This window comes from Mustela nivalis (assembly GCF_964662115.1).
Source record: "Mustela nivalis genome assembly, chromosome: 16".
Classification (NCBI taxonomy): Eukaryota; Metazoa; Chordata; class Mammalia; order Carnivora; family Mustelidae; genus Mustela; species Mustela nivalis.
Genome location: NC_139035.1, coordinates 15,215,912 through 15,228,210, shown reverse-complemented (window position 1 = coordinate 15,228,210; position 12,299 = coordinate 15,215,912). Strand labels below are relative to the sequence as shown.

The 12,299-nt window shown below is 46.2% G+C and overlaps 1 protein-coding gene across 6 annotated transcripts in view; it reads right to left on the bottom strand.

Annotated features, from left to right (window-relative positions):
• The window catches only part of KCNK2 (potassium two pore domain channel subfamily K member 2), a 223,394-nt gene that overhangs the window by 145,244 nt on the left and 65,851 nt on the right, over nt 1–12,299 (bottom strand). For 2 of the 6 annotated variants that reach the window (XM_082701751.1, XM_082701752.1), the window contains exons 1-2: nt 7,729–7,848; nt 4,280–4,590 (exon numbers count right to left, since the gene is read on the bottom strand). In XM_082701751.1, coding sequence (XP_082557877.1) covers nt 4,280–4,590; nt 7,729–7,774 — 357 coding nt within the window. In that variant the 5' untranslated portion in view covers nt 7,775–7,848. Of the gene's footprint in view, nt 1–4,279; nt 4,591–7,728; nt 8,138–8,968; nt 9,188–12,299 lie in introns of those variants that run through there. The other 4 variants (XM_082701753.1, XM_082701756.1, XM_082701755.1 and 1 more) reach the window with 3 other exon arrangements.

The following is a 12,299-nucleotide window of genomic DNA, read 5'->3' as shown; positions in this document are numbered from 1 at the left end:
GGGAGCCCAGTGGGGGACTCCATCCCAGGACCCTGAGATCATGACCTGGGCTGAAGGGAGAAGCTTAACTGAGTGAGCCACCCAGGTGCCTCTGTGGCTCTGTGTATGGTGGTCTCCTCCACTTGACTTTGAAGGAGGGAGTGCCTAAAGATGTTTTTTCTAATGGTTTCACTTGCCCCAGTACCCAACAGGAAGATCAACCCACTGGACCTACCCAGCAAATGCCACTGATTGAAGAAGTAAGAACCAAACTGAGAAGAAGGAACAGCACAAAGAGAATTTAATCCCCTCAGGAGGAGGATTCCAAGACTCTAGACCTGAGACCACATGACCTCATGCAAATGTATCCATTTTTCTACCCCCAAACAGATAGCATTCCTTCCCTCCCTACCTCACAGGGGTTGTGTGGCTTAAATGATAAAATGATTTTTATCGATGTACAGATCATAAATCTTGCTCTACCTTTCAGTCGCTGAACCGATTCAGCAAATACGGAAGTGACTAGATTGACAGCTGGCGATATCTAAAGGAACTATGCCTCTACTGGTTACTGCATTCAAACGGGAGAAAACCAGGAAGTGTTCTCCAAAAAGAATATTAAAACCCAGGTTATAGGGGTGCCTGGTGGCTCGTCGGTTAAGCATCCAACTCATAACCTCAAGGTTATGACATTGAGCCCAACATGGGTCTCGGAGTGTGGAGCCTGCCTGGGCTTCTCTCTCCCTCTCCTGCTCTCGTTGCTCCCCACTCCCCCACCCCTTACCTGTACACACATATGCTCTCTCTCTCAAAAAAAACAAAATGAAACAAAAACCTCCAAAACTCAGGTTATATACTCCACATTCACATATTGAGGAAGAGATATATTATATAATGCATATCACTGTGTATAGAGGACTGTAATTTGCTGTTCATTCTACTCTAATACAAGGAATAACAGGAAGCTTTCCAGCAAAATTAATGTTTATTAATTTTTTTAGAGGCTGTAATACAGGAGCTGAGAGCATAAGCTTTGGAGTCTGTCCACTTAGGTTTAAATAACACTGCAGTTTTCACATTGTTCTCTTGGAAAATTAAGCTCCTTCTGCCTCAGGATGCACCTAAGTTAGAGGCAGTTAATAAGGCACTTATCTCATGTGGTTGCTTGAGAATTAAATGAGACAACACATGTGAAAGGTTAGAATGGTGCCTTGTACATAGTCAGTGCTCATTACATTTTGGCTATTTTTTTTTTTCCATTTTGGCTATTGTTAATGGCATTCGTGACTCTCAAAATTTCAGTGTGTCCGTGTTTTTCCGTACTGACGTCATACTAACTTAAATGTAATGGATGGTGAAAATCAAAATGTTCAAAATACTTTAGCGCTTTGGATTCCTTTGTCTCAACAGCTCTGCCCCCTCCTCAACCCTCCATCTTGCCTTGGACAGCTGATGTCAAGACAGCACTCAGAGGGAAAGCGTAGCTGGGATCATGCAGCTGAAGAAGCAACTGTTCTCAGGAAGCTCACAGTTGGGTTCTCGCCCCTCCTCTCCCTCACCTCCCTTACCCTGGGATGCAAGCACGGCTTGTTAGGAGGTCACCGTAACCTGTCCAAAGGTGTGATTAATAACCTGGGGCTAAATTAGATCCACTGTACCTGACCTCACAGTCTGACGACCCATTTCCTCCTTCTTCATAAAAGGAATCAAAAAGTCCTTCTCCACCAACACTAGGACTGAACTTCTAACTTCTCCAACTGGTTCCCCGTCTCAGCATGGAAAAACGCTAAACCCAGCCAAGACTCCTGGGAATAACAGCGGATCAAGGTTCTGAACACCTGATCTCTCATGCTCATAATGCTGTCTGGCGTAAGTCCCTGACACTGCTGTGTGTTAGCTCCCTAATCCTTAATGCTGTGATATAAACTACTCAGGAAGTTTTAAGGGACGATTAGACGGGCAAATGAATGTGGGGGAAACCATGTGGAAATTTACGAGAATCATATGAATGAAATGTAATTCTAATATAAGATGACTGGCTCATTTGCCTTCCTCCCTATTTTAGTATACTGATCTGGATCCCTGAAGCCATGCCATTATAAACATTTCTCCTATCAGAAAAAACTTTATTTGAAGAGAATATAATAATTTATTCAAGTCACGGGGTTCTAAAGATGAGTGATATGAAAATAAATAATGGACTTTGGAATAAGCACAAAAATACTTGAGATTTTTAAAAAGTGAGGATTCTCATCAGCAGTGAATATTAATAAAGCTAAAAGAGATTCCTCTGTGGGGTGGAAAGAAAAAGATTAGGTCCTTGTTGAGCTCTGTCTGTCTCCATTCCAAAAACAACAGAGCAAAAATAATCAGTCTCCACCTCCAGATTGTCTCCACCTGCTACGACCTTCAAGTTATTTTCACAGTGATGAATAAGTCTAGGTAGAACAGAACAGCGAGACCATTTTGAATTTCACACAGGGTTTCCTCCAGCATTGTCCTGAAATTCCAGGCATTTTCCCCCCTGCCTTGAACCCACCACACTTCTTAGCTTCAGATGCTAGAATGGAACTGAATTCTTAGTTCTGAATTCATTCTGAATTGCCTGAATCAGGTACTTCAACCCAATAAAGGGGTGGAGTAGGGGTCGGGGGAAGGGAGCAAATAGGAACAGCAGCAAAGGAACCTAACACGTTGTGACGTCCTAGATGCTTTATAGGGATTATCTCTTTACTCTTCACAGCAACCTTGCTTGGTAGATATGCCTTCCTCATTCCAGACAGATCACTGAAGGCTCAGAGAGCAAAGGTACTTGTTCAGAGTGACGCCTCCAGAAAGTGCTTAGCTGGAGTGTAAAACACATCCTATCTGATGCTACTTCCAAGACAACCTAGAGCTCATCCTTTAAAACCCTAGGAAAATGGGAATTCTTTAAGATTTTTTTAGTACCTCAATGATATCTATTGGAGGGTTCACTGTCAATACTGAAAATACTGCCATATATAAGTGTCTGAGGAGTCTTTTCAAAATCTAAGTCAAGTAGTTGAGACGCAGAAGTGTCTGAATATAGAAGGAACTAAAAGGGGGTAAGCGAATACTATCTTTGATAGCTTTTAGTAAAACTTGAGTGTGAACTTGAATGTGTAGTCTACAAATAGAGAGAGGCGTGAAGGGCAGAGGTAGCCTTTGGGGTATCCATGGTGAAAGGGAAATAAGAGAGAAAAGGTCTTTGAATACGAAACTGGATTAAAAACAGGAAGAATTTCCTCCCTCAATCTACTATTCATTCGAATGATTTGAAACCAAACAGAAGATGAGGAAGAACATGTTCAGATGACTTGGATAATTTTCAACCCAAACTGACTTAGACCAGTTAAGAGAAGTAGGTTCTACAGGAAAATGAGTTTCTGTACAATTAAAATGTCTCCCACAATTAGTCAGCTAGATCTCTCCTTGAAAGAACATTCTAGGGCTTTCTTCTGACCAGACTCTCGGTTTGACCACTGAATTGTTTTATGTAAAAGAAATCCACAACAAAAAGACAGCCAGCTCCAAGTAGTCCAAGTGAAATGTTCAAATCATTTTGTGATTAACTTTTATAACCAAGTATTTTCCTTAAGAACACTGTTCCATCCGTGATAGAGTACATGAAAGTGAAATTATCTTTTTAGAATTCAAAAACTCAATTTTTCTGTGTAATAGTAAATTGCTTTTAATTAGGGTTTAGAGAAACAAGGATGTGTCATCTCACTAGGCGCCTAAAAAAGGCAGTTTTTAGAGTTATACTTTGGCTGGGTTAAAGAGCTGAGCTGTAGCTTGCTAACCAGGAGGGTCACCCATCTCAAGAGAGTCACACCACAAACCCCTCTCTTCTTTCTCATGATGGCTCCCAGCATGATTAAAGCACTTTTCTGCCTTAGGTTTTCCTCTCACTTGCCACGGCAATGTTTCTCAGTTGGGAATGCTAATCTGACCACAAGAGCCTCCAGCAAGCCAACCCCATGTCCACAGGCATCCATTAGCCATTCTAAGAGCAGGCAAAGAAAGACAAATCAGGGAGATGGTGGGACAGGAGGCGCAGAAGAGGGTAAGAAGGAAGAGGAGGGAGAAATAAGGGAGAAGAAGAAAAGAGAAGAAGTAAGAAAAGAGGGAAGAAGTGCAGAAAGAAGTCGATCTTAAGAGAAAGTGGAATTGGGCCCCCTCTAGGCACGCCACTGAGCTACTAGGGTAGCCTCCTCCTGCCATGACTTTCTTTCCCCAGAGAGGAAGCCGGGTTACAACTCCTCTGTGCCATGATTACCTGGATGAGTTCGTCCAGCTCAGTCGAATTGACACAGGAGTGTTGGGAAATGAATGTTTGCTTCTGGATCACAATGGTGGTCCTCTGTGAAATCTCATGAGGCTGCTCCAAGGTTTTGAACACGGTGGCTCCGATGATCAGATAGAGGACAACCACCAGGAAAATCGTGGAGACCGTCTTCCATTTCATAACATTAATGGTCGTGTCACTCTCCACCCGGGAAGCAAGCACTGTGGGTTTCGTGGAAAACGAGAGCCTCGGTTTGGAGTTCTGAGCGGCAGATTTAGGGTCCAGCAAGTCAGGTGCCGCCACTGACAACAACAGAGAAGGAAGGTTAGGTCGGAGAAGAGTAGTAGAGGGGCTTCTTTAAGGGCTGAGCGAAGGCGGACTGAACTCCACTGCCCTCCTGGAACCAACCAGAGCGCTCCCACTAGCTCACATCCAGGACTTTATCAAGGAAAAGGGGCTGGGTCTCAGCTCTCTGCTGCTATTGGGGTTCCAGATGGGAGGAAGAAAACAGGAGGTGGACCAAGAAAGTCTAAAAAATAAATAAATAAAACAACACCCGAGGTCTTTCTAATTAATTTTTAAATTTACATCTGTTTGCCGTGCTACTCAATAAAGACTGAACTCCTAAGAATTGATAGTACTGAACTATCTCATGAATACTCATGAAGAAGGTTCATGGATGATTCCTGTTCTCAAGAACTTAACCCTCTATACTGCAAGCAACTGACACAAGGAATATTCTTTATTTTTATGGAAACATTCATTGTAATAGAGGGATTGTATTATAAGCGAATTTGGGATCCAAACATTGTTGCTCAAAGTAAAACATTAGTCATTTTCTGGTAAAACACGGTGGTAAGTAAACCACTCAATTGCCCAATCATTTCTTTTCTGCCTACCCTCTAAAGTGGTTCATGATTAAACAGTCTCTGTATCTTGTTATATAATCTCTGACATCTTGAAAAAAAAAAAAAAAAAGTCTTGCTACCTCTTCTGGCACAATCCTAGGTGCAACCAAGACAGGACTAGTTCCTTCCATTTCAACAGTGAACGTTATCCAGAAAAAAAGAAAAAGTAAAACCTTATCTTACACCTTAGACCCTCCGTGCTCTGTACAAAGCTAATTGCTCCATGAGAGCGGATTTATGTGTTCCCTTACAAAATCCCATATACTCTGAGGTGACAGTAAATCCATTTATTATTTATCTCAGCTCTTCAAAAACATCATTAATGGATTTCTTTTCAGAAAATACAAAGACACTAGACTTCTGCTTGGTAAGGGGGAAACAAGCCATCTGCTACAGAATGACTGGAAAGGCAACACTGAACCAAAAAGGTTAACAGAGTAGCCAGAAAAGAAAAAACAAACAAACAAACAACCAAAAAAACCAAATACAGGGGGACTTTTAAAAACCACCAACTCAACCAGAACAGTGAATTTAGAGTCCAAAATTGTTACAGATATAAGTAAAATTACTCTGGTATATATAATACAGGTCTGATATAATAACAACCTAACCTAAAAGACACTTTTAGGTAAGCATCTGAGAAATCCCTGTGGAATTACACCCAAATATCCTACAGGAACCTGAAATCACTTGAGGATAAGAAGAGAACGGAAAGTGTTAGCTTTCACAGGGTTAGATACCCTACACTCCTGACCACCACTGTGAGTTAAACGTAGGTCTACCACAATCTGAGTTCAGAAAATAAATCATCAGTTGCCCATCACAAAGAAGCTTCGCAAACAAAGCTATTTGAAGCCCCAGACCTAAGCAGTGTTGTACAGTGGTGGCCGATAGCAGAGGGCTCCTCAAACCAGCAGAAACCCTGAGTGGCTCTGACTCTGTAGACAGGAAGTCAGAGCTCCAAGAAGTGACTGTACAGACTGAACTGCTCATTTCAGCAAGGTACGGTGGTTCAACCCTGGATCCAGGTATGGACACGTTTTCCTCCTGATACAGTCACCTGCTCAGATTAAAGCCACAAACCAGTAGACACCTTTGGTAATAGTTATAAGGGCAACTTCGCTCAAAATCAGTACTGGGTATGTCTTTTAGTGTTTTAATTGGGAAAACTTTTTTTAACAGACATGCTGGTAACAGCTGATCTCACTCTCACCTGCTGGCTAGCTACGCCACCCTGCCGCCGAGCTACATAGTGTGTCTTGAGTGAAAAATAAAGGTCATCATCTAAAATTAACCCATCTTTGGAATAAAGATAACAGGAAACCCACATTATTTCTCTGAAGGAAGCTTTCCAAGCCTTTCCTTTCCAATTATCCGTGCTCTCATATTTCTGGTTTTTCACACCAGAGGTTTCTACTCTGTAGAAGTGGAAAACACCAGGACTGTTTACCTTGATGCGTCCAAATCCCAATCCTAAATCCCAATGCCACACTAACACATTACAATGATATGCTTTTAGGGGAAAGGACAGATAGGTTTTTTAAAAGATTTTGTGTGTGTGTGTGTGTGTCTGTGTGTATAAAGCTAATACATTTCCTGATGAAGTTTAGTTCTTTTTTTTCCTCCCATTCTTTGAAAATTTTCTTTTTATTAATTATTTTTTATTAACATATAATGTCTTGCTTGCCCCAGGGGTACGGGTCTGCAAATCATCCGTCTTACACATTTCACAGCACTCACCATTATCACATACCCTCCCCAATGTCCACAGAAGTTTAATTCTTTTAAGCTACTCCCGTATTTTTTTAATTAGCAGAAATATATATAAATGCACATTTGGCAGACAGAATGGACAGCAATTGGTAAAACACCAAAATAAAAAAGAACAGCGTTTTCTCTCAGTCTAACATGGGGAACCTCTGTGTTTCCATCTCCACATCGTTTGATGTATGATCAGGCAGAGACGCGCCTCAGAACAAGGAATCAAAGAGTCGTCCCTTGCACACACTGTCATCACCACCACTACCTCCCTCCTCTGCCTCCAGCACATCACAGTCTCCTCTTAATCCCGGGCTCCCATCCTCACGCAGGTATGCCTTCCACGCTTGGGGCCGCAGCAGACGACTCAGTGGCAAGAGAAACGAGCTTTTTTTCAGCACCACTGCCTGTCCCACCACGCAATGGGCAACAAGTGTGACCAGGGTCACCATGCGTCCTGCCTGTCTGCTGCTCCCAAGGGCTGACCCTCCTCCTCCTTCGGAAACTCCCCCAAGGTGTCCCAAACCCACACCCGAGGCAGATGCAGAAGCCCCAGGCACCAGCGGGAGAGGGGGGAGCAGCAGGCAGCCGAGGAGCCCGGCTTCGGTGTGCCTCCAAGCCGAGATTATGACCCAACACCTGGGACGCGCAACGAAGGCGGAGGACGTCCACTTGCTGCCAGCCGGGCTTCTGCAACCCTCCCGGTCCCGGCAGGGGCGGGAGAGCGCCGGGCGGGAGGCTTGGGGGCGGGGGTGGGCACCCGGGGGGTCTCACCTCCTGCTCTATAGCCGGGTCTCTCCCGCGAGGCGCTGGGAAGCATGAGGCATGCAGCATTCAAAATGTTTTTTGAAAAAGACGGACTTGAAGCTTTTACAAACACGCCATTGTACTCACTTCTTATTCAGAGTCGGGCTGCGCGCTCCGAGCTGCACGGGCAGGCATTTTCCCCGGCTTTGTTTTACAAGGTGGGGAGAGCGGGGCTGGACGCGGGAGGGGGTGGGGGGGAGCGTGAGAAGAAACGAAATCGCGGGAAGGAGGGGACACCGGCGGGCTGGGCAGAGGGCGAGGCCGAGGCCAAGTTGGGCGCGGGCGCCGCCGCCCCCGCACGCGCCTGCGGCCGGGCCCGGGTCACCCGGAGAGCGCGGGCGACCCGGGTCCCGCGCCGGCCGGCAGCCGCCGCCGCAGCCGCGCGCTCCGCCCCGGGTTCCGCGCTGGCCAGTCCCCGGCGCGGCGCGGCGCGGGGGCGGTCGGTGCAGCCCGAGCGGCCGTGCGCCCCGGCGTCTTTGTGCGCGAGCCTCGCTCTGCCCCTCTTCGCATGTCTTTGTGTGTCTCCCCCGGCAAAGCCCTCGGGCCCCGGGGGGCGGGGGGTGTGGCACCGGCTCGGCGCGCCGGGCGCCCTCCTGCCCGCAGCTCGGCCGCCCTCCGCCGCTCTCCCTGCCAGGCTCGCTGCTCTCGTCCCTCGCCCGCTCCTTTCCCTCCTTTCGGAACTCCCTCCCCCTCGCCTCCCCCCACCCTCCGTCTCCCCGCCTAGGCTCGCCTCTCCGCAACCCCTCCTAGCCTAACCCGCTCCGGCGTCTCCCCTGCCTCCTCGCCTGGGGGCACTGCCCTGGGGCTCACCTGCTGCCTCTGCCCTCAGCCCCTTCCACTGGCGCTGACCCCTCCCCACATGCCCATTCCCACTATCAGGCGCACAGACCGAGCTCCAACCTATCTCCTTCCAGGGCGGGGTGCGGGACTATGCTCTGGGGCGCGGGTCCCAGGACCCCTGCACGTAAGCATCTTCCGCTCCCCTTGCACCCCCCCCCCCCAACCAGGGTTGTACAGAGAACTGCCCCCACTGGCGCCCTGAGACCCCCGGAGTGGGGTCGGTAATGGGGTTACTGGCTCCTTCCAGTCTACGCCTGGGGAAGTGTTGTCGAGTCACCAGCAACCCCCACCACACCCTCGGGTGCTTAACCTGGGCAGCGAGCTCTGACAACAGAAGGTTCCAAACCAGAAAGGATGGGGAACGCACCGGGAGCTAGGGTGAAGACATCTAAGGATGCAGAGGGAATGGAAGAAAAATCGGAAGCTCTCAGCGAGCCCCCTTTGCTGGGGAAAGGGGTTGCGGCTCTTCTCGGCGGAGCTGCGTAGTGGGAGACCTGGGACCTCAGCCTGAGCTCGGCGCTCCTGCACACCTCCGCATGGAGATCCCAGTTTGGCGGCTACCAGACCCCGCCCAGACTCGTAGACGGCCGCGCGTGGCTGCAGGGGTGCGGGCACCGAACCCGCAGAGGAGGGGAAGAGAGCGCGCAGCTGAAATAGGTTAGTCCCCCTCGTCACACACGTGATGTAACAGAACTTGAGCCCGAGTGTAAACTCGCTCTTCCTTCTTCCTTTGGCTGCGGGAATAGCCCGCTGACCTGCACCCTCCCACCTCCGCCGCTGTGCTCCTTTATCTCCCAGAAAGGCTGCTGGGCCAACTTGAAGTACTTTGCCAGCTACCGGGAGAACTTCCTCGTGAAAACTGTAGATGGGAGAAGCTAGTGAAAGCTATAGACCCAGAGGAGGTCAGGCAGAGCAGAAACACCCTCGACGGCCAAAAGAACGTTATAAACCTTCGGCAGGACTGTGGCCATCCATGCTCGAAAATGCCAAATTATTTTTTAAATTCCAGAATGGACTCAGCACCTCTTCCTCCTATTAAAAAACGTCTTCCTTATTAGGAATTCCTTCCTGCTGGAACAGAAACATGTTTTTCTCCACTTCTGCTCTCAATATAATCGGATATCCTTTCTGAAATGTGAATCTGATCCTCTCACTTAAAACCGTTTCAAACTCTCTAGGTGACATATAATTTGCTTCCTGATCTGGCTTATTTTTTTCATTCCAGGCCTCTCTGGGTCCTTCATCTTCCCTCACACAACCTCCCCCCAGTTTTACATGACTAAGACATTGTATTAGTCCGGTTCTCCAGAGAAACAGAACTGATAGGGCATGTGTGTACGTGTGTGCAAACGATTTATTTTAGGAATTGGCTCGCACTGTCGTGGGGCTTGGCAAGTCCATTTGAAATTCCTAGGGCCGTTCTGGCAGGCTGGAAACTCGGGCAAGAGTTGATGCTTCTGTCCTGAATTTCTTATTTTCTGGGAAACGTCAGTTTTTGCTCATCAGACCTTTGACTGATTATATGAGACCTACACACATCATTAAAGGTAATCTTTCCTTCAAGTCTGATGATTATAAGATTGCAACCACATGTACAAAATACCTTCACAGCAACACCTAGATAAGTGTTTAACCAAATAACTAGGTACGGTAGCCAAGCCACCTAAAACTAATCATCACAGGTGATGTCCTTCAGATCTGCCAGCAGTCTGGAAGTTTCTCCCGAATCCTAGCTCATTAGGTGTCTGGCTGTTTGCTTCCCGGGCAACCTGGCCTTCTGTTTTTACACTTGCCACAGTGTGTTATGCTTCTTCAGACTACACTGTAAGCTCAGTGAGGGCAGAAGCCATATCTCTCTGATCCCCATAATATACTTGTGATCTCTGTCGAATAAATAAAATAAAATCTTTAAAAAAAAAACAAAGAAAAACAAATAGGTATTCGAGAAACATCTGAATGACAGTGTGGATGAAGACATCGTTCACCTGGCCTCTCTTCAAGTATTTGGAACCAGCGTATATACGACACGATATGAATTCACCACCTTCAGAATTACTTCTATCCTATCAGAGGCTTTTTGTTCCCCAGATGAAATGATCCCAAAACACTTTGAGGTTTGCTTGTTTGTTAACTTCTCTCCTTTCGTTTAACAGCTTGGTGATTCTTTCTTGCTCTTCCTCAGTCTTTTGCAAGTTTAACCACACCTTGCCAGGCTCCCGTCCTCTGTCAAACTGGCTCATGCTTACTACAGGGAGTGATTAACTCAGAGTTTATGTACCTCTGCATAGTGCTCCCCTTTCCTAGACTCATGGAATGGAGGACTCCCCTCCAATCCCAAACGCTGAATCCTCTTTTCCCTCCTTTTCTCCAGCGGTGTATCAGTAGTAGCTGTCTTCCGTCATCCCCCTCGCATTATTCTCGTATAGGGGGGGAGGGGGGAAGCACAGATTTTCTCTATAGAGACGTTAAAACAAGATCAAAAGAAAAATTCCAAACTGAAACATCGGCAGGAATTGCTCCAACAAGCCAGCCTCAGCCTCACAAATAACTTGAAAGAACCAAGAAAGCAGTTTCCACACTGACTCGAGCCCTGCTTTCCACTATAGCCCCCAGGGCCCCCTCAGTTAAATACTCCTACCACTTTAAGGGCCTTCTTGTACCAAACACATACTAACTCACTGTGTTTGAAGTAAGAGGGAGAAAAGGAAGTAGACTAGTTTGTGTATCATTGAACCTGGAGAAACAAGGAAAGGGGGAGGTATATCTTGTTTAATTTTATGCCTTCATTTCTTAACACATATAAATCCCATTAAAAGCAAAATAGGAAGACTAGGTAGACTTGATGTCTTTCATGCCACAGGACTATTCAACATTGCTTAATTTTACTTCAGTGGAAGGAAAACCTGAAATATGTAATAAAAAGAATGAGCCCCCTCAAATTCTATACTCCCGTCATTCCGGTGCTTTCAGCGTTGTTGTTCTGCTTTCCAACTAGCAGTATGAAATCTACAGGACTTTATTTCTATGTTATTGTGCTTTTTGACCTTGGCCTACTTGTAGTTACCAAAAAAAAAAAAAAAAAAAAAAAAAGAAAGAAAGAAAGAAGAAAAAAGCATGCCACCGTCCCTCCCATAATTCCAATCAGACTTGTAATTTTGGAGTAATTTTGGAGTGGGTGTCCTGTCTCTACCATTTGTGAACCATGTGAGTTTGAGGGAGTCACTTTATCTCTCTGACCATCAGTCCATCAGTTTCCTCCTCTACCAAACAGGGAGAATACACTGAACTCAGAAGAGATTGTCCTAAGTATCAAAGTGAGACCACATATATGACTTTACCATTGTTAAGTCTTCAAGAGAATTTTATTCTCTCCTGTGATTGGCTTAACCTCATGAGCCAGCCCAAGGTAGACCACCACTTTTTAACTCTATGGTAACTCCTGCCATTTATTTAATCTTATGGATAACATCCTTGCATAGATCTGAGAGAAGGAAGAATGAAGCACATCCATCAAATATTTACTGAATGTCTACCAGCTGCCATACAGGAGCTCGGTGGATATCACAAGGTTGCTGCCCTCATTAAGCTTCTGGTCTGGAGAGGGAAGGTGCTAAACAAGCAAAAAATTAAAATTCTAGTTAAGTGCAATAAAGAGAAGGTACAGGGCTCTATGAGAGTATCAAATGCTAGAAGGTCAG